The following is an 18,840-nucleotide window of genomic DNA, read 5'->3' as shown; positions in this document are numbered from 1 at the left end:
AATTACCTAGAAAGCACAAGTCTTAAACACAGCTTATTTAAACTGTTTGGTAATACCTAATGTTATTTTCATCATTATTCGATCAGAATGAGAGCAAAACAGAACAGCTGACTTGAAAACTGCCAACAATCAGAATGTCTGTATCTTATATTAGACCTGTAGGCCAGTAGAATGCAAAGTTGCCTGAGTGGAAATCAGTATTACTTTCTCAGTAAACAAGAGAAATCAAAAAGATTTCACCAAAAAAATGGTTCTTGCTAATCAAATAATGATCTCTAATAAGGTAAAGTATCTGTTGACAGCTGATTGCTAAACTGGTCATCTTTCCTAGGCAAGGACAAAGTTAAATACAAACCTCAGTTCAAGCTATACCATCAATCAGTGTTTCAGGACCTCTGAAATAAAACATCAGTGACTATTTTCTTTTGCTCTGGCTTAAATGTCCATATTCCATCTCTTTCTCTCTCTCTCTCTTTCTCTTTCATACGAAGATTTGCTTTAAGATATTTTAAGGACACATCACCAGTTTTCCAGAGGCTTTTCCTGGAGAGCTCAGATGCAAACACAGTCCGATACGGGCGCAGACGAATGAAGTTACGCGACCTCATGGAAGCAGCATATAGGTTTTTACAAAAGGAACAGTCAGTTTTCCGAGAATTATGGGACTGGAGCGTGTGTATCCCACTCCTAAGGAGTCATGACACTTTAGTCCGTTGGTAAGTTAAAAAAAACCCAGATCATTTACAAGGAAAAGACATAACGGTATCTTGAATTGTACTGAAGTGTTTATGTGCAAAGAGAAAAGATCCAGACAAAACCAGAAAAATCTGTGACAATGGTATCTTTTTACAATTTGAATTATCCTTTAACATAACTGCAGTTTACCAAAGTTGGATTCATGAGAGGTGGTGAATTTGGTGAAACATCACTTCAGCGCTGCTGGAAGAACAAAACATTGCATTAGTAACTCATTATTTTAAACTAAGATACTTAATTTAGGAAGGATAGAATGAAGATTGTCAAATATATCAGCCAGGATAATGTGAATTTAGATACTCTTAGAAAAAGAAATAGAATGACTAATTTGGCTGGAAAGGATTTCCCTGGTATTCAGGTAATAATCTGAAGTGAATGAGCAGACTTGTAAATTTTGTCCTGAACCAATCTTCTGGGAACGCTCTACCACCCTGCCCCTCTTCCCTCTAACCCTCCCAAGCTCATTGAAAGCTTTGTTCTTGGAAGGTAAAAGCAGTGGTATAATAAATGAAAAGTGTATTTATGATCTCTATTAAATTTTCTCGTATTGCGAGACAGCTAGGCTCTATGAAGCCAAGACTTGGGATTTGTTTGCTTCTTTTGGCACCGAGTCTTGAGATCTGTGTATTAAGGTTATTTTAGAAATATCATGAAATAGCAAATAAGAAGAGAAAATGGCAGGAGAAAAATCATGCAAAGAAAACTTGGTTTTCACTGTCTTACACATTTACTTCCATTTGTTTGGGAAAGTGCTGTTTTTTTTACTGTATTTCTGTTGAATGTTCAGTCATTCAAAGGAAAGCTAGCTAGTTGGTGTGTTAATAACAAGACAGTATGCCATGATATAATTGCTTTTATCTGGAAAAATATATGAGAAAAATCTTTTTTAAAAAAAAAATAAATAAAAATTAATACCACTAACTAAGCATACCAATTTCTGCAGAGAAAGTTTTCTGTGTGTTTTTCCCAAACTGGTGTTTTGATTTGCAAGTGACAGTTGTCAAACTAAAATTCTTAAGATTGTTTTGACATGTTTTGTTCCAAATAAAATTTTTAGGTATACTTCGAACTGTCTTGCTCTGGTTACATGCATGAATGATGAACATAAACTGTCTTTCCTGAAGAAGATCTTCAATCCTGAGGAGCTGACGCATTTCAGGCTGAAGTAAGAACTCTTTAAATATTGAACGCTACTTGTTTTTGTGGATTGTTTTCAGCTGAATTAATAAACATGGATATGGATTTGACAGGCTACTAGAAGAGTCTCAAACGCAGAATGTGGAACAAGCCCTTGTTTTGGCCAATCCAGACTCCTCATTTTGGCAAAAGGAGAAAGAAGTGCAATATAAACAAGGACATGTTGTATCAGATGACCTGTCTGCAAATGTAGTAGCTGTATGTGGTATTGTGCTGCCTAGACTACAGCTTGTTTCTGAAGAGCAGCAGGTATGTAACCCAGAGTTAAGCCTGTACCTTCTTTTTTTTTTTTTTTTTTTTTTTCAGGATTCCTAAATGCTATGAGCTGACTTTATCTTTATTCCTGCTTAAATGATACTGAGATGGGTGATTTGTATCTACTTTAATGTGTGTTGTAGTCTAGTGATGTATAATATAATATTGGCACTACGTACAAGTTGGAGTGGCAGCGGAATGAAGCAGTAAATATATAGTCCTGGTCATTTAATTTTGATTGTAACTGTTCTTGAAAACATGCTATAAGAGAATAGTCAGTCTTGTATAGTGTCTCCATTCCAAGTTAGGGTGTTACTTCCACAACTGAGTAAAGCAAGGATCTGACACGGTTTTTACACGTGTGAGGTAGTGTTTTGTGCTACAAGGGGATCTTATCAATAGCCTTTCTCCAAAGTTCACTTTTTAAAACACAGGAAAATGAGGCTGCTGCTTACTCTTCTAGAAGGCAGAAAAACAGGTGAAGAGGTAAGCAGGAACTTACTTTCTCCACTTCAGTGGAGTGAAGTGTAACACAGAATGTAGTGCCTTACAGTTTTAGCAAGTTGATCAAGTGCATAAATATGTTTCAGTAAGTAGCTTTTTTTAACCTCTTTTCTCTTGAGATGCTATTCATCTCAAACTGTTCGGGTTCTTCTTTGTAGCTGCAGTCAGTGTTCTTCACTGGTTCCCTCGCTTAGACAAACTTCTAGCTCTTAATTAGCCAGTGTATTGCTATCCATTTTTGCAACACATCTACAAATGAATGACAAAGATGGATGAAAACTACCTGATATTGATGGATGAAAACTACTAATATTGAGAATTTCTTGAGTAACAGAAGAATGAGAGCAGTTTCCTCCCAATTTTTCCATTTCCCGCCCCAGCTTTGGTAATTTAATTTTTTTTTAACCTATAGCATTGACAATATGGTTTGGAATTCACTGCAGCAAGGGAAACTGAACTGTTTAGCGAGGTTTTTATTTGCATGGTAGTGTCACTGCTGCTGCAATTGCGCTGTCAAAAAAGATAGGTACTCTTTAAAAACTAGCATTGTTACAGGAGAAATATAGTTTCATGTATTTGAAATGAAGATCAAATTTAAAATACAAGAGATTGAATTTGGTTTCAGTACAGGATATATTTGGATTTCTTCTTTGTGCCTTTTGGCAAGAAAGCACAAGTTTTTGTGCCATATGCTGGTATTTTTCTCTCCTACAGTCACTAATATATTTGAGGCATGTCTGTCATATTGATAAATTACTGTTCAATGAAGTGTATTCATTGCAACGTGAATAAAGCAAAAATTCTACCAAACTTGTCTCCCCTGCCCTCTATATATTGAGTTTAATGATCTCAGTCTTTGGCCTGTGCAGAAAGAAGAAAATACAACATTAGAGTATTCATAAGTGCATCATTTCAGTCTAATTGCTGTTTGAATATTTTTCTCTGTGATTGAGATTCATTCTGACTTAATTTCATTTATATTGTGAATTGTATTTGACTGATGTGAATGCAATGATTGAGTAGTTACTATGTCTGTACTGTGAATGTAGCGTGAACTCCCTTTGGGGACAAATTGTGCGTATACTATATTAAGTGTTTCACCTATAATAGGTTGTTGATAAAAATCTATTTTAATATCAGTCATTAAATACGTTCTTTATAGTCCATAGCTCTAGCATTCTTTATTTTATTTGATGTGTGTTGACAGATCTGCAGGCCAAAATTTTCAAGTCATCTTACTCACTTTCCTAATTGTTCTGTGTTGTAAAACTGATATATATATAAATAAATAAATAAAGGAATTCAGTGTAGTAACTCAAATTTTATGAATTTTATGTTTCAACAGGAAAGCACCAGCCATTTTGTTCTGGTTGAATCTGCCTGCACAAATCTTCAAAACCTTGCTATTGCTGTAGCATTTCAAAGTCCTGTTTTATTAGAAGGACCAATAGGATGTGGCAAAACTTCTTTAATTGAATATTTAGCAGCTGCTACAGGAAGAACAAAGCCTCCCCATATTTTAAAAGTCCAACTTGGGGATCAAACTGATAGTAAGGTAAGTGATGAAATTGTTTTATGGTCCAATGATCAGACATGCTTACTTGAAGTATGGACTTGCTTTTCTAATAATATGAAATTTAACCCTTCCCTGAAGGATCTCACAACCCTCAATTCTTTGTAGTACTGCTCTGGCTATTGATAAGAATAATGAAGCTTAACTGGTTTTTCTTCAAGTGAATGATGTAAATTCTGCACGTAATTGTGCTGTATCTGATCCATTTTAAGATACATTTCCTCAGGGTTTCTCCTGTGTGCAAGAGCTCTGCTGATTTTGTATTTAAAAAAAAAAAGCTTTACAAAAATTGATTTGAAAATGATGGAAGCTGCTGCCAAAGACTGTATGGACACTTTCATTTCCATGTTTAAATGGGTCATTGTCAGTTTAATCTGATCCCAGTTACTTTTTGGTGAAGATAAAATGAAGAAAGACCCTTTGAGGATGCTTGCAGTTACAGAATAGGGATCTAGATTTACCTGTAGAAATATCTTCACTTCTGGTGTTAGATTCACAGTCTTTTGGATTTGCATACTGAGCTTGTGAGTTTGAGTTTATTAATACTGTTTGTCTCAATTTATACTTAGTTTTCTGAGGTGGTTAACAGAAGTGCTCTCTGAAGGTTTTTATTAGCTATACAAAATCACCTCCTTTACCTGCATAGAGCAGCTTACTTCACTATTCAACAGCTATTCTCCACAAGAGTATCTTTTCATATACATGTACATGAGAGAGACAGTCATTTTAAGAAAAAGTGATAAAAGTTCAAGGTACAAAATGTGAAATAGTGAAACCATAAACTTAATTATTTACGGAATGCTGAAATGTGAAAGTTACCACTTCACAAAATGTAAAACTTGATTGGTTTTGTGTCTTTTGAAAAACTTCCTTGAGAACTCCTCTTATGTTAGCAGCTCAGTCAGAGATGGTTAAAATGCAAGATACAGTGCAGTGCAACTCCAGGCAGTTTAGCGTGTTGTGCTGTTGATTTTTGTTCATTAGTTATGGCAGTACAGCTCTGTAAATACTATTCCAATGATATAGTTCATTTCAGTTACTGTGCTTTGGTTAGGTTATATATTTGGAGGGGTGAAACTTAAAAATAAATAAACAAAATGCTGGACACATATTACTGGGATTATCAGATAAACTGTTTAATAATGTGCAGGCTATGTAAGTGTTTATGTGCCAACTTTGGTCATTTTCATGAGGTTTTTACTCTTGAGTTACGAAAGCATGCAATGAACAAGTCTCTCATTTGCTGATTGTTTCTGTCACAGACGCTGCTTGGAATGTATCGTTGTACAGATGTCCCAGGGGAGTTTGTATGGCAGCCTGGAACCTTGACACAAGCTGTTACCAAAGGGCATTGGATACTTCTGGAGGATATTGATTATGCTCCTCTGGATGTGGTATGTAGGTTATTATTTGCTATAGAGTATTTGTCTTAAGAGCCATACTATACTAGCAATTTTTGGAGTCCAAGCACCGCGAGTTCTGCAGCAATGTGCTGAAAATACTACCCCTGTAACAGTGAGTTAAAAAGATTTAACCTGTCTTTGTTCAGAGACTGTTACACTGCATTTGTTGTCATTGTTTTAGAGCAGTCATGACACTGGCTCTGATGCCAGACTTCAGTATGAGGATTTGAAGTGACTCTGGTAATGAGCTATATGTCTTTTAAATTGTGTTTCAATATTTGAAAACAAATGTGGCCACAGACACTGCAGAATACTAAGTTACTGTATTACAGCAGTGTTGATGATAAGATCTTCTAATGATTTTTTTTTGTCATTTAGAAAAAAAAATATTTCTTCTGTATTGGATATCAAAAATGTGTTGTTGTATTAAGTCGTTATATAGGTTATAGCTGATTTCCTGTATTGAGCTCCAGAACTAGTACTTGTTAGATTTATTCCCCTTTGAAGTGATGGCTGCTGAAAGAACATCTCTACCAAGAATGATGTCATAAAGATGTCTTGCTGTATAAGCCTACTGGACATTCTGCAAAGAGTTTTCTTTCATATCTGTTTTGTAAAGCATCCTTTTCTGAGACCGACAAACCTTGACAGTTTGTTTATGGGATTCTACACTTCCAAAGTATAGGGAGTTTACAAGAAAGCCAAGAAACATTGCCTGTGTGTACTGGACAGTTTTTCATTGGCAGAGCGTTATGTAGTTGTTCGCTTCTGTGGACTCTGTTCGTTGCACTCATCATAAGCATGCCCCTAGTAGTATCCTGCATTCATCTCACCTTTCCTTCAGGTCTCCTCTGCAGGCATCCCATGTTCTTTCTTCATATCCAAGTCTCCATGCTTGCCTTCCTCTGTGCCAAGGGAGTGTTGTGGACCTCCCTCCCTGTTCTCATTCCACCATTTTCACCATCCTTCTGCATGGAAGGATAGATTCTGTAAATCCATACCTAATTCTGCTAGGGTATAGCAGGCTATATAATGAACAATGATAATGTTTTCAAATGAAGTCTTCTAGGTAGGTATTATCTTTGTTAAGGTAGAAGGAAAACAAACCTTCCATCTCTGCTGAGAACAACGTGGTAATTTGTTTGACAGCTCAAACACAATAGTGTTAGATTGGACTTACAATGTAAAGCCTCATTTCCATTTTCTTATTAAATCTGAATGTAGGAGAAAGTAGGGAAATGTTATACCTGCAACTTCCATTGCTGAGTAAAATTAACTGTGAGTCTACAATTCCTGTTAGTTTCACTTGAAAATATAGTCTGCAGGAACAGTAGTTGATGAAAATGTAGTGGTTCTCAGTGGGTGTGCTCTAGCATCATGAGCGTGGATGGGTAAGATGTTGGTTTCACACACGCAAGAAGAGTTTTACGTTTTTCTTTTTTTTTCCATTATTAATCTTTATTAATTTTTCATTATTAATCTCCAGATCTCTGTGCTGATTCCTCTTTTGGAAAAAAGGGAGTTGCTAATTCCTGGCCGTGGTGATTGCTTGAAAGTAGCACCAGGATTCCAGTTTTTTGCAACCAGGAGGTAGGCATATAAAATTAAATGAGCTTAATAGCACAGATTGTTTGATTTTATTTTTTTTATTTATTTTTTTTTTAAGTCAAAGACAGGAAGGGCAAAGTACTTGGTCATGAGTATTCTAGCAATTTCCAACTGACAAGTAGTAGAAGCTATGGAAGTTATGAAAGGAACTTTTTACATTTTAAAGCAATTTTATATTGATTACTACAGGGTGGATCTAGTCTTCGAACAGAAAAGTTACTTCACTGAGCTTAAAAGCTTGAGGTATGAAGCTTGGGGCAGGGGGCATACCTACTAAACCAGCCCTCCACCAAAACAAAATACCACTCCTAGCAGTTGTTGTGAGAAGGTTTATGATCAATATTCACAAGGTGTCTTGATTTCTGCATGGTGTTTCTGATAGGCTTAACTGATTGTCCGTCATCTTTCTGCAAGTGTCTCTGAGGAGAATTTGCATTAGAGGGGGGAAAACACTGATAAAAAGAACAAATAATTTGGAAAGCAGAGAAAAGCAAGATAGGGTATCTGACAGTACTGAATTCTTCAGTAAGATAACAATATGTATGTTTATTTGTGTTATTTAAATTTAGAATATTCAGTTGTGGTGGAGGTTGGTACAGACAGCAAAGCAGCCATGCCTCTCTTTTGGACAAGTATTGGACCAAAATACATCTGGATAACATGAGCAAAGCAGAACTCAAGGAGGTATGGTGTTGATTGCTCTATTGTGGTATGTGAATAATTATTTTAATTACGGGTAATAGATGGTTTTCAGTAATAAATTTGATCCTTATTTTTCTTCTCAAGTTTCTTCTCAGCAGTATACCCTTACCACTTCAGATCTTGAAAATAAATGTTCTGGCTAATCATAAAAGTCAGTTTAGCAGGATAGTATCAGTACTGGTTCCTGGCCTGTATCTGTGAAAAGCTGATTTTGGTCAGCAAGCTTTAGCAGAAGGTTGAGCTGTAAGGAAAGGAAATCATAGAAGAAAAATTAGCATTGTATGTGTCTTAGCATGGTATATAGGCAGACTGAGTGCTCTAAAAAGCCCTTACAAAGAGGGATAGGAAGCAAGAACTTTTGTAGTTAGTTACATTATCATGATTTGCGTTCAGATTGATTTTAGTTTTGAGTTTAGTCTAGGGTTGAATTTGCTTTTTGTTCTTCCTGTTTGTATTTGTGCAAAGGTATTAAATTGGAGTAAAGTTGAGTTGGGAAAACTCTCCTTTGGCATCGTATCAACATCATACAAGTCTCAATCACTTTTATTTGCTTCAGAAGAGAAATGACAAGAGGCTGGTTTTGTGCGGCTTGCTAGCTTGAGTGTCTGTTTCTGTTGAAGTGTATCCTGTTGAAATTTGGGAGGCCAATGCTTTCATTTCAGTGATTAATTTTTTTTTTCCTTCCCCATTTTCAGGTTCTTCAGAGCAAATACCCCAACCTTGCTCGTGTAACTGATCACTTGCTAGACATTTTCATTCACCTTACGGGTGACAAGTATCAGGCATCAGAAAACAGTGCTTCTGGCTCCAGCAGTGTGTCAGAAGATGCATCAGAATCAAGATCAGAAAATAAGAAACCAAATCTGGAAGGACGAGAACTATCTCTAAGGTTGTCTTTTCTTATATGTTTATTAGAAAGAAATTTTGTTAGTTAGCTGTAGAGAGCAGGAGTTGTTACCTTTTTCATTTTCCTCTTTCCTGTTTTTTAAGTATTGTCAAAACTTTGAATATTTATGCTGGAATTTAATAAAAATCGGAGGTTTCCATTTTTAATTTTCAAATAATGTTTAATGCATCTTAAAACTCAATGTGAATTATTTGGGGCATATATGCTGTACTTCTGCACTTAATTTTTCTTTGAGAAAAAAAGTATGTGTTTCAGATGCAGTGCTGAGAAATACGTTGCTATGAAGATGTGGATTACTTTTCAATTTATTTTAACACAAAATATCTGTTCTAGTTAAAAAAAAAAATGACAGAAATGTATTGTGAAAACATACAGTATTAGCATAGAATAACTTTTCAGCGATTGTATATATTTGCTCATCTAGATAATTTCATATTAGACATTCACTTGTAGCCTTCTAACTTACAGATGCCTCTGAATACTCAGGCCCTGTAAAGTACTATTGATTTCAGAATTTTTGTGATGAAATGCAGCTTGGTATTGAATTACTTCTTCCTCACTTCTCATACTGCATGTCAGTTCTGCTCACATGGACTTATTATAACCAGTAGTGCTTTTTGAGTGTCAGCAAACACTAGCTATGGCTAGTAGCTCATATTTTTGTGAAACATAGGAAAGTCACTTATTTCAAAACTGTTGCTATTTTCCGAATATCAGATGTTTCTCTTTTCTCACCTTTCCAAAGATCTTGTTGAGGAAGAACTGGTATCCTGTAAAATAGTTCTTTGTACATTTCTGGATTAAAAGCATGCTGGTTTTCATGTTTTCAATTTCATAATTACTTATCCGTAATGGTTTAATGGAATATGTATTGCAAATTTCCAAGCAACCTATCAGAAAGCAACCCTGTGGGTCTGTGTGTATTCATCCAGTCTTTTAAATATAGCATCCTTCTTATATGTGGCTTTCCATGTACAATGTAAATAACAACTAGGTGCATAATTGCCAGAAGATGACATAATGAACTAAGCTGAACATGAGAGAAGATGCTGTACAACTTGGCTTCATTGTACCAAATCTTTTTGTTTTTCTTTTTAGAGATTTATTGAATTGGTGCAGCAGGATTGCGTACAACTTTGACAGTTCTTCGTCAACCACAGCAGTGAATATTTTTCAGGAGGTGCAGTAAGACTTAATTTGGAAATTGCTTACCTGAAATCTGTTACTGTGTCACGTATCTTAAAATATACTATTAGGGAGTGTGAGATAGGATTTTATATTTAGTTTTATCTGAAGCAGCTGAACTGTAGTTGGAATGTTTGTTATGTATGTATTAGTCTCTTTCCTTAGTAGAAGGAAAGCTATTTGCAATAATGTGCTGAAAGCCAATCTAGACTTACTACTGGCATACAAAAAGTATGCTGCAGCACAGTTTTGACTGATGTGAGCTGGGATTGTGTGTGATTGGGGAAGAGTAAAAATTTATGAAATGAATACAGTTTGACAAACGTGCTTATCATTTAAGCATTCATTTCATTCACTTGCATTGCACATTTTATATGCAGGGCCCTATGTTTAGTTGAGTCTTTTAAATACTAGATGTACTTGGTGTTTGCTGCTTGTTACTCAGGAGCTGTATTTACTATCAAACCTTACTGTGGATATCTCAAAAAGAGGGAAAAGTAAAAAGTATTTATCAGAAGTGTTTCCAGAATTAGAAGGGTCAGCTGTCCTGGCTGTTCCCTCACAGCTTCTTTCTTGTCCATGCCCAGCCTCCTTGCTGGTGTGGAGTTCTTGGCTCTGTGTGAGCACTGCTCTGCAACAACTAAAAATACTGGTCTATTATCACCAATACTTCCGTCAAAAATTCCAAACACAGCATTGTATGAGCCCCTGCAAAGAAAATTAGCTCTGTCTCAGGCTGGTGGTTTTTACTCAGGTGGGCAGCTAAACCCTACCACAGCCGTGCTCTCACTCTACCTCCTCAAAGGGCAAGGGGGAGAAAATATGATGACAGGGGCTCAAGGGTTCAGATAAGGACAGGGAGATCACACATGGGCAAAACAGACTCAGCATAGGGAGAGTACGGTAATTTATTACTTATCACTAACAAGCTAGAGTAGTAAGAAACTAAAAAAAAACGACAACAACAAACTAAAAACACCTTCACTGTTTAGTAATGAGGCACTAGTACGCTGCTGCTGAATATCTCTTAGGTAATGGGGATAGTGGGGAGCACATCACTTAGTGATGTCCAAAGGCATAGAATTGGTATCTGAGTCTATTCACAGCATTGGAGCCACGTTTATTTGATGATACAGCTAATGCTGAATCCATGGTACGTGCTTCATAATGCATGCATCCATACAGTGCGTGTGTGTTAGGTGTTTTATATGTTAAGTGTCTGAATTCAGTGAATACTAAGAGGTATTCACTTCTTCCCTCTGAGGTTAGTAGTGGCTGGTGTGCTGTTTTGTGATATTCACACAGCTCAGTGGTGGAGCTTCTTGGCTGTTCATGTTTCAGTCAAAGCTACATCCTAGTGATAGCTCTGTTCTCCTTAGTCTTGTGTCCTTTGCGAAACAGTATCTGAATCCCTCAGCAGAATTAGATATTTAAATTTGCAGGATAATGTTAAGGTACTCCCTTTTTGTTGAAATAAGGGACATCTTTCCTACTTCTTTGCTGTACAGGAACTTATGCTCTAAGTTTGGATTTTTTTTTAGGTGCGCATCAACCAGGTCATTTTTAAGGTGGTGAGATCTTGGAACATCACTTCCTTCATTTTGCTCCAGTCATCTGAAAATAGCTTCTGTGACTGGCTGTGAAAAACTTTTACTTTTTATAGAGTTCAGTATAAACCCACTACATTACAGAGTTCAGAACTTCCTATTTCATCTCTTTTGAACTTCATTGCTTGACTTGATCCAACAACAATGAAATAATTGTATTTACCTTTGTTGGATTGGGTTCAGCCTCATAAAAATAAAGATAGTGCTTCTCAAATAATATCATATTCAGTACAAATCTTATAAGTTGTTTTGTTTTCCCCTTGACAGGCATTGGACTGTTTCACAGGTATGCTGTCAAACCAAGGAAGCAGACAGAAAATGGCAAAAGTTATTGGAAGCAAACTAAATATTTCCAAGAACAAGGTATGTTAAGACATAATTAACATGACGTTTATTGGTAATATTACATAAGTTGATTTTTTTTTCTTGTGGTTCATTTATATGTACTATGTTCTAATATTTTTCTTAAAAAATATGCCTATCTCTCTACCCTTTGCATACTTCTTTTGTTCTTTCTCTGCAGTCGTGGAGTCTGCTTTTCGTTCTGTTTTATTTTCAGGTGTATTTTATTTTCCCTGAAAGTTGCAGTGAGCATATTTCAAATGGCTTCATGCAAAAGAAGCATGCCACAGCTGAAGCTTTGTGGTTTCTGAAGCACATGACTGCTAGATTCACAGAGTAGTAAAAATGTAGAAAGTGTTGTCTTCCCCTTCTACCCTGTGTGGTCTCCCCTGCCCCAGTTGTTATTTAATCACTTAAATGAGGAGTCCAAAAACAAATGTGTCTATGACTTTTTTGGTAATAATCAATTCCAAAGCTGTAGAGCTCATCTATATACTAATATTGTGTGATATAAACAGCTGAGTTAAACTGAATGGTTATGTCAGTTATTTCTGACCATAAAAGTTTGATTATGAAGAAATGTCTTCCTTTGGTACTTCAGGACGGAAAAACTTCCCATCTCAAGGGACAGATGGATCCCTGAAACTCCTGTTTGTCCTTCTTCTTTCCCTTATTTCATTACAGAAATGTATTCTCTTCTGCCAAGGGTGTTCTCAGTGTGATGTTGCAGGCAACATTGGTATTGGTAACGTTGATGCTTTCTTCGCAGGTGGAGTTCTTTTGTGAACTGTACAAACCAGAGATTTTATTAAGGGACCAAGAAGTTTCTGTGGGAAGAGTGTGCCTTGAAAAGAAACAAACACTGGCTCTTACTGTAAAAAGGTAGACTATCTTGTGGTTTTCATTTGAATTGAAACATTTTGTGTTGGAATAGAACAAACTGGAAGTAACACAATTAAAAAATGCAGATCAAATAATCTCAACTCAAATGTGATGAGTTCTTTCTCTTGTTGTCTGAGTTTTACATTGTGCATCTTTAAGGCTGTCTGCATCATAGTTCTTCTGGCAGCCAAAGCATAGGGATTTGCAGGTTCTTTTGTCCTAGAGATTTTCAAAACAGTTTGGATCCGCAGGTGTTGTAATAAGATTTTGACTCTTTGTAGTATGTGGGAGTAATTCCACTGGCCAGGAACTTCTTTGAGAATCCTGAATTCCTAGGTTGTATGTTGAAGAAAGTAAGTGTCGTATATAATGCTTACAAGGGTGTTTCAGACGTATTTTTCAAAGCTTTATTTTTAATAAAAATAGTAATAATAAAAACAAATCCTCAATTCAACTACTTCTCTAAAAAAAACAAAAAAACAAAAAAAAAAAAAAAAACCCAATAAGGGTGAAATTGAAACGAGCTCTTGGATAAATCTTGGCTTTTAATAGCTTCCTTTATTTTGTCAGAGCAAAGCAGACCTTTGCTGCCACACGGCCGTCAGCAGTATTGATTGAGCAGCTTGCAGTTTGTGTTGTCAAAGGAGAGCCTGTGCTCTTGGTTGGTGAAACAGGAACTGGCAAAACTTCAACTGTTCAGTACCTCGCTCATATTACAGGTAAATGAAATGTGAAGACTTCTTTGTACAAAGATGATAAAAAGCAAAAAAAAAAAAAGCAATGACAGCAGCACAAAACACATAAACAAGTTGATGTGCTTTTTATTTCCTTTTCAAGGACACCATCTGAGGGTTATCAACATGAACCAACAAAGTGACACTGCTGATCTGCTAGGAGGGTAAGTCAGTGACTGCTGTTTGGTCTGTTTTGTGTAACAAATTGGCAGTATAAGAACAAGCTACTACTTAAAAGCATTGTTGTGTTGTCAAATAATTGTTTTTAGATGCAGGCCTGTTTCATAGTAGTGTAAATGTCTTAGCTTCGTACCTTTACGTGCAGAAATCTTGCTCTCCTTGCTGAAGAACACATGCAGATTCACTGAAATGTATAAATGTATTGAGTGTAAGTGGTGAAGAGATTTAAAAGCAGAACCTGGTGCCGCTTTAAAAATGGCTAAGCGGTTCAGTATAATTCCAATGTAATACTCACTAGGCATATTAGTGAGTAGAAGCAAAGGTACTTCACTTATTGAGGCAGTCTGGACGTAGCAGTTTAAATATGTGCAAAAAACCTTTGGAAACTTGTTCCATAATGCACGATACTGTTTCCATTTCAAAATCCTTTTGTTTATGCACAAATGTTAGTTCCTATTCCTCTGTGACAATGACAAACAAATAATTACTCTTTTTGCTTCTCTTCAGTTACAAGCCTGTGGATAACAAACTGATCTGGTTACCTCTGCGAGAGTCTTTTGAAGAACTCTTCTATCAAACGTTTTCTAGAAAGAAAAATCAAACATTTCTGGGACACATTCAGACCTGCTACAGACAGAAACGTTGGCACGATCTGCTAAAACTAATGCAACATATTCATAAATCTGCCATTAATAAGGAAACAAAAAATGCATCTGGTGAGAATTCAGATGAACACAGACGAACCATTGCAGAGAGTAGACAAATAGTGGTGAATTATTGTTCATTGGTTGTCTTTTCTGTTTTTACATTCACCCCCCTTTATTACATATCGTTTCTTCTTGTTTTAAAAAATGCAGCCTTGGTCAACAGCCAGGCATTCAAAATAGTATTAGAATGGTCTTTTTTTTTTCTAACTGATCACTGCTGTTTGTTTGCTTTGTCTGACAGAATTAAGTTTGGCTTGTCTGACCTATGATGCCCTTGACATCCCATTTCCACTCACTGTGTTGCTTGTTTGCAGTGTTGCTGAACAGTCTTAGTTGCTTGTGTCAATATTGCATGTGAATCATTTATACTATCTTTCAGACCTGGAACCTCATTAGGTCTCAGCAAATATCACCTATTTTAAAAGCTAAGCAAAACAACAGGAGGAAAAAAAAAGTAATAATTTGCTTAGGGTAGTAATGACTTTAAAAACTTGATAAGAGCTTTCTGCTGACTTGGTTTCAGTGTTGGTGATGCTGACTTGACCAGTGCCTTGTTGTGATTTGCAGTCTTTTGTTTCCGAGTAACAGTTTTTCTTGTTTTATACTTCACTACCTACTTAGGACAGATGAAATACTGATACTGTGCCTTGCATGGAGTGGTTTCTGGTCCTAGACCTGCTAAACAAATGAAGTTGTAGCTTTCATGCAGTATGGGCCAAGTAAACTTAAGAACCTCTTCTTCCCCTTTCTTTTGACTGATTCCTCTGAATATGCAGATATAAAAACAAATACACACAAATGTCAAAAAAAGATGAAGCATTAAAGAGCACTTACTGCAATTATCGACAATGCTAAAATAAATAGAGGAAAGCTGAAATCTACTGTAATTTGCAAAGCTGGCAGTTTAAGTCATGATGCTGCAGATGCATCAAGCTGTGACTTTAAGCAAGTAACTGAAATAAGTACAACAGTAAACAACTCTATAACTGATAAGCAACAGAATTTTTACTGATACTGAACTGTTCATTGTTAATTTGTTCCGTTGTAAGGCTTGTAAATTTGCTTTTATTTTCTGAAATGACTCTCTATGTCCTTGGGAATTAGAGTGATGTTGATTCAAGTGAATTGTCAGCATAAATGTTCTAAGCTAGGATACTTTACAATGAATAGCAAATTACCTATATGTCAATAATGTTGTCTTCTGTAGAACTTGAATGTTTCTGGTGCTCAGCCAAGTTTAGCCTTGTCTATCAAGCTGTTTCAAGCACCAATACATGTGGATATTGATATGGTTTAGTGACGGGACATGGTAGGTCAGGTTGGCAGTTGGACTTGATCTTGAAGGCCTTTTCCAACTTAAACAATGTTATGATTCTATAAAATACTGTTTCTAAGTATTTGTGTGCTATTGTTGTGTTGGTGCAAACTCAAATTTTGTTTTGATTACAGGTTCACCACTGAAGGAGAAGTGGGAGGCATTTGGTCTTAAACTGAATCATGCTCATCAACAGATGAGAATGACAGAAAATGCTCTTCTCTTCGCATTTGTGGAGGTATTTAGAGTTTTGCATTTTGATGCTGGGAAGAATGAGGAAGAACATTTATAAGATGTTGAAAGCAGTATTATATAAATAAAATCCTGGCAAAAATCTCTTGCTGCAAAGTAGAAATTGTTTCATGATAACTATGTGAAACAACTTGAAGGGGAGGAAAGGAGAAAAAGAATGTTGGTGGTAACATGTTAAATGAATGCTGTATAGTAAAGGTTAAGGCTGGTATGATAAAAGAATATCAGCAGTATAGCACATAATCTTTTTAAATGGATGAGATTACAAATACATTTTGACCAATCTGCAGTAGGACATACTCATGCCTAGGGGTTCATGTGAAGTATTTAATAATAAGAATCTGTACTATGTTTCTGGAAGTAAATTGCTTTTGAAACAGTTCAAACCCATGGTATAATGGTCTAGTGGCATTATATGCAATGGGGAAACTAATGTTTTGCGCATGGCTATTCCTTGTCATCCTGGTGGTCTGAACACATGCTCTTAAATTTTATATAAATGACCAGCCCTCTTCCTGAAAATGACTATATAAATTGTTGGGGAACCTTTGAGCTGAGTATAGTTTTAATTTATAAAGTAGCTCACTGAGAAATGCAATACTCTGTTAGACATTCATTGATTTTTCTTTAGATAAACCATCTTATTCTTAGTGTTGTCAGTGAAGCTTGTGCACCACAGTGATATATATCAGTGACAGGCAACATTGTACAAACCAGAAAGGTTAATTCTGTTATAAATGTGCAAATCTAAATGGTAGTTAAGTGTGATAACTGTCTGGCTTTTATGACTTACAAAGTAATTGCTGTCATTGAGGGAGAGCAGAAAAACTGCTATTGCTGTAAAAAAAAAAAAATAAATCTAGGACTGACATTCATCTAATCAACCCATAGACTGCAGTACAAGTATTTCCAATATGCTGATGCTTTAGATGAGATATTACTGCTAGTGATACAATTAACAAATCTTCTTTTTAGGGTACTCTGGCGCAAGCAGTAAAAAAAGGAGAGTGGATTTTGTTGGACGAGATTAACTTGGCTGCAGCAGAGACTTTAGAGTGTCTGAGTGGTTTATTGGAAGGATCATCTGGGTCACTGGTGTTATTAGACAGAGGAGACACAGGTACTATTTCTATATTCAAAAATCCCCATCCCTTCTTCCTCTGTTCAGTTCATATTGCTGAACACGATGTTTTTTATGCCTTTGGCCCATTTGGGACAGCTGCCCTAGCTGCGTCACTTCTCAGCTTTGCTCATCCCCCGGCCACTTGATGAGATGTGGGGGGGAATAACATAAGGCTGTGCAAGCACAATTCAGCAGCAGGCAAAACCTCAGTGTGTTATTAACAGTGTTTGAGACCCAAATACAAAATGCAGCACCATGGGGACTGCTATGAAGAAAGATAACTCCATCACAGCCAGACCCAGTACAGATGCAAAGGTGAAAAATGCAACTGCTAAATAGTATATTCTAGAGCTGCAACTAGAGACAAATGTTCTGTGAGCTCCTGAGGCTGTCCTTTCTTTCTTGCTGACAGAAGTGCTGCCCATTGTTCTGAAAGACACAAAAGGAGTTTCTCATTTTAGGGTTTGTATAACTTGAGAAATATCCAGTGTTGTAAAAACATGCTGCTATGCACAAGTCATAGTAAAGGTTCCACTTCCTATGGCTGTTGTAAAGATGCAGTAATACTTCTAAGAAATTCTATGGTGTTACTCTCTAAAGACTTACCATCTTGGCATTTCAAGAAAACATTGTAATGCAGTAATAGAAAACCGGTTTAGAAGAAATTTACTTAATGTAATAAGTATCCTGTGTCTAACTAATCCTTTGTTGCATGCCTATTTTCCTTTAGAGCCTCTTGTACGTCACCCTGATTTTCGCTTGTTTGCATGCATGAATCCAGCTACAGATGTTGGAAAGAGAAATCTCCCTCCAGGAATAAGAAACAGGTGGGAAAAAAAAAATAAAATACTTAAACTCTGAAAAAGACCATGACTTTAACTAGCTTTATGAATTGACCCAGCAAAGAATGCCTTATTTGAAGCCTCAGGAAAAGTCTGAAATCTAGCTTCCTGTGGTAGGTGAATTCCACATCAATGGTGAAGTTTTTTTATAGTATCAGGAAAATACGTATGTAAAGCTGCTGAACATGAACAAAGGGTCTAGCAGTAGTGTAGAGTGTTGTGACTGGGGACAGGTTGAATGATCTTTTTTTTACAATTAAAATGTCAGTGCCTGGTAGTGCTTCTGCAGCAGTTCATATGCCTACTGGAGATAATAAAGGCAAATGTTTCATGTATCTTCAGCAGCCTTACACGTGCCAACTTGTAAGTGCTGATGATCCTTGCAAAAATCTATGTATTAAAATTTGTTCTCTTGGAAGAAATGTGGATTACATGGTAGAACAGATGCACAATATTTAGAATACTGGAATTTAAGCTGTGGCTGGGAAAACTGGAGTTGTGGCAAATTCATTCCTCACTACTGTTCACAAATGCAGAGATCTTCCACTTGTATTTGATACAGTTTTTCCAGAAGTTGCACATGTAGTCTTTCATCAGTTTCACAAACACTGTGTAAAAGTATAAATATGCACTTACTACATGCAACCAATCATTTGCAGTTATTAGTGAGAAAGTAAGTTTTAATTGTTACTACCTCCCTGGGGTTAATAATGAAAAAAAAAAAATGTGATGCAGAACAATGAAGCTGAAATATTCTGTGTGGCTT

General features: G+C 36.3%; 1 protein-coding gene across 2 annotated transcripts in view; it reads left to right on the top strand.

Moving 5' to 3' along the window:
* The window catches only part of MDN1 (midasin AAA ATPase 1), a 94,345-nt gene that overhangs the window by 4,108 nt on the left and 71,397 nt on the right, over positions 1-18,840 (top strand). For both annotated transcript variants that reach the window (XM_082755594.1, XM_082755593.1), the window contains exons 3-19: positions 492-716; positions 1,814-1,921; positions 2,007-2,202; positions 4,058-4,267; positions 5,548-5,679; positions 7,175-7,278; positions 7,866-7,980; positions 8,694-8,887; positions 10,004-10,085; positions 11,965-12,060; positions 12,809-12,921; positions 13,492-13,640; positions 13,759-13,819; positions 14,343-14,551; positions 15,992-16,095; positions 17,085-17,229; positions 17,963-18,059. In XM_082755594.1, the coding sequence (XP_082611720.1) occupies positions 492-716; positions 1,814-1,921; positions 2,007-2,202; positions 4,058-4,267; positions 5,548-5,679; positions 7,175-7,278; positions 7,866-7,980; positions 8,694-8,887; positions 10,004-10,085; positions 11,965-12,060; positions 12,809-12,921; positions 13,492-13,640; positions 13,759-13,819; positions 14,343-14,551; positions 15,992-16,095; positions 17,085-17,229; positions 17,963-18,059 (2,340 nt within the window). The remainder of the gene's footprint in view (positions 1-491; positions 717-1,813; positions 1,922-2,006; positions 2,203-4,057; positions 4,268-5,547; positions 5,680-7,174; positions 7,279-7,865; positions 7,981-8,693; positions 8,888-10,003; positions 10,086-11,964; positions 12,061-12,808; positions 12,922-13,491; positions 13,641-13,758; positions 13,820-14,342; positions 14,552-15,991; positions 16,096-17,084; positions 17,230-17,962; positions 18,060-18,840) is intronic.

This window comes from Aythya marila (assembly GCF_965140915.1).
Source record: "Aythya marila genome assembly, chromosome: 3".
In the NCBI taxonomy this organism is placed as follows: domain Eukaryota; kingdom Metazoa; phylum Chordata; class Aves; order Anseriformes; family Anatidae; genus Aythya; species Aythya marila.
Note: the sequence above shows the minus strand (reverse complement) of the source record. Positions and strands in the feature narration are given on the sequence as shown.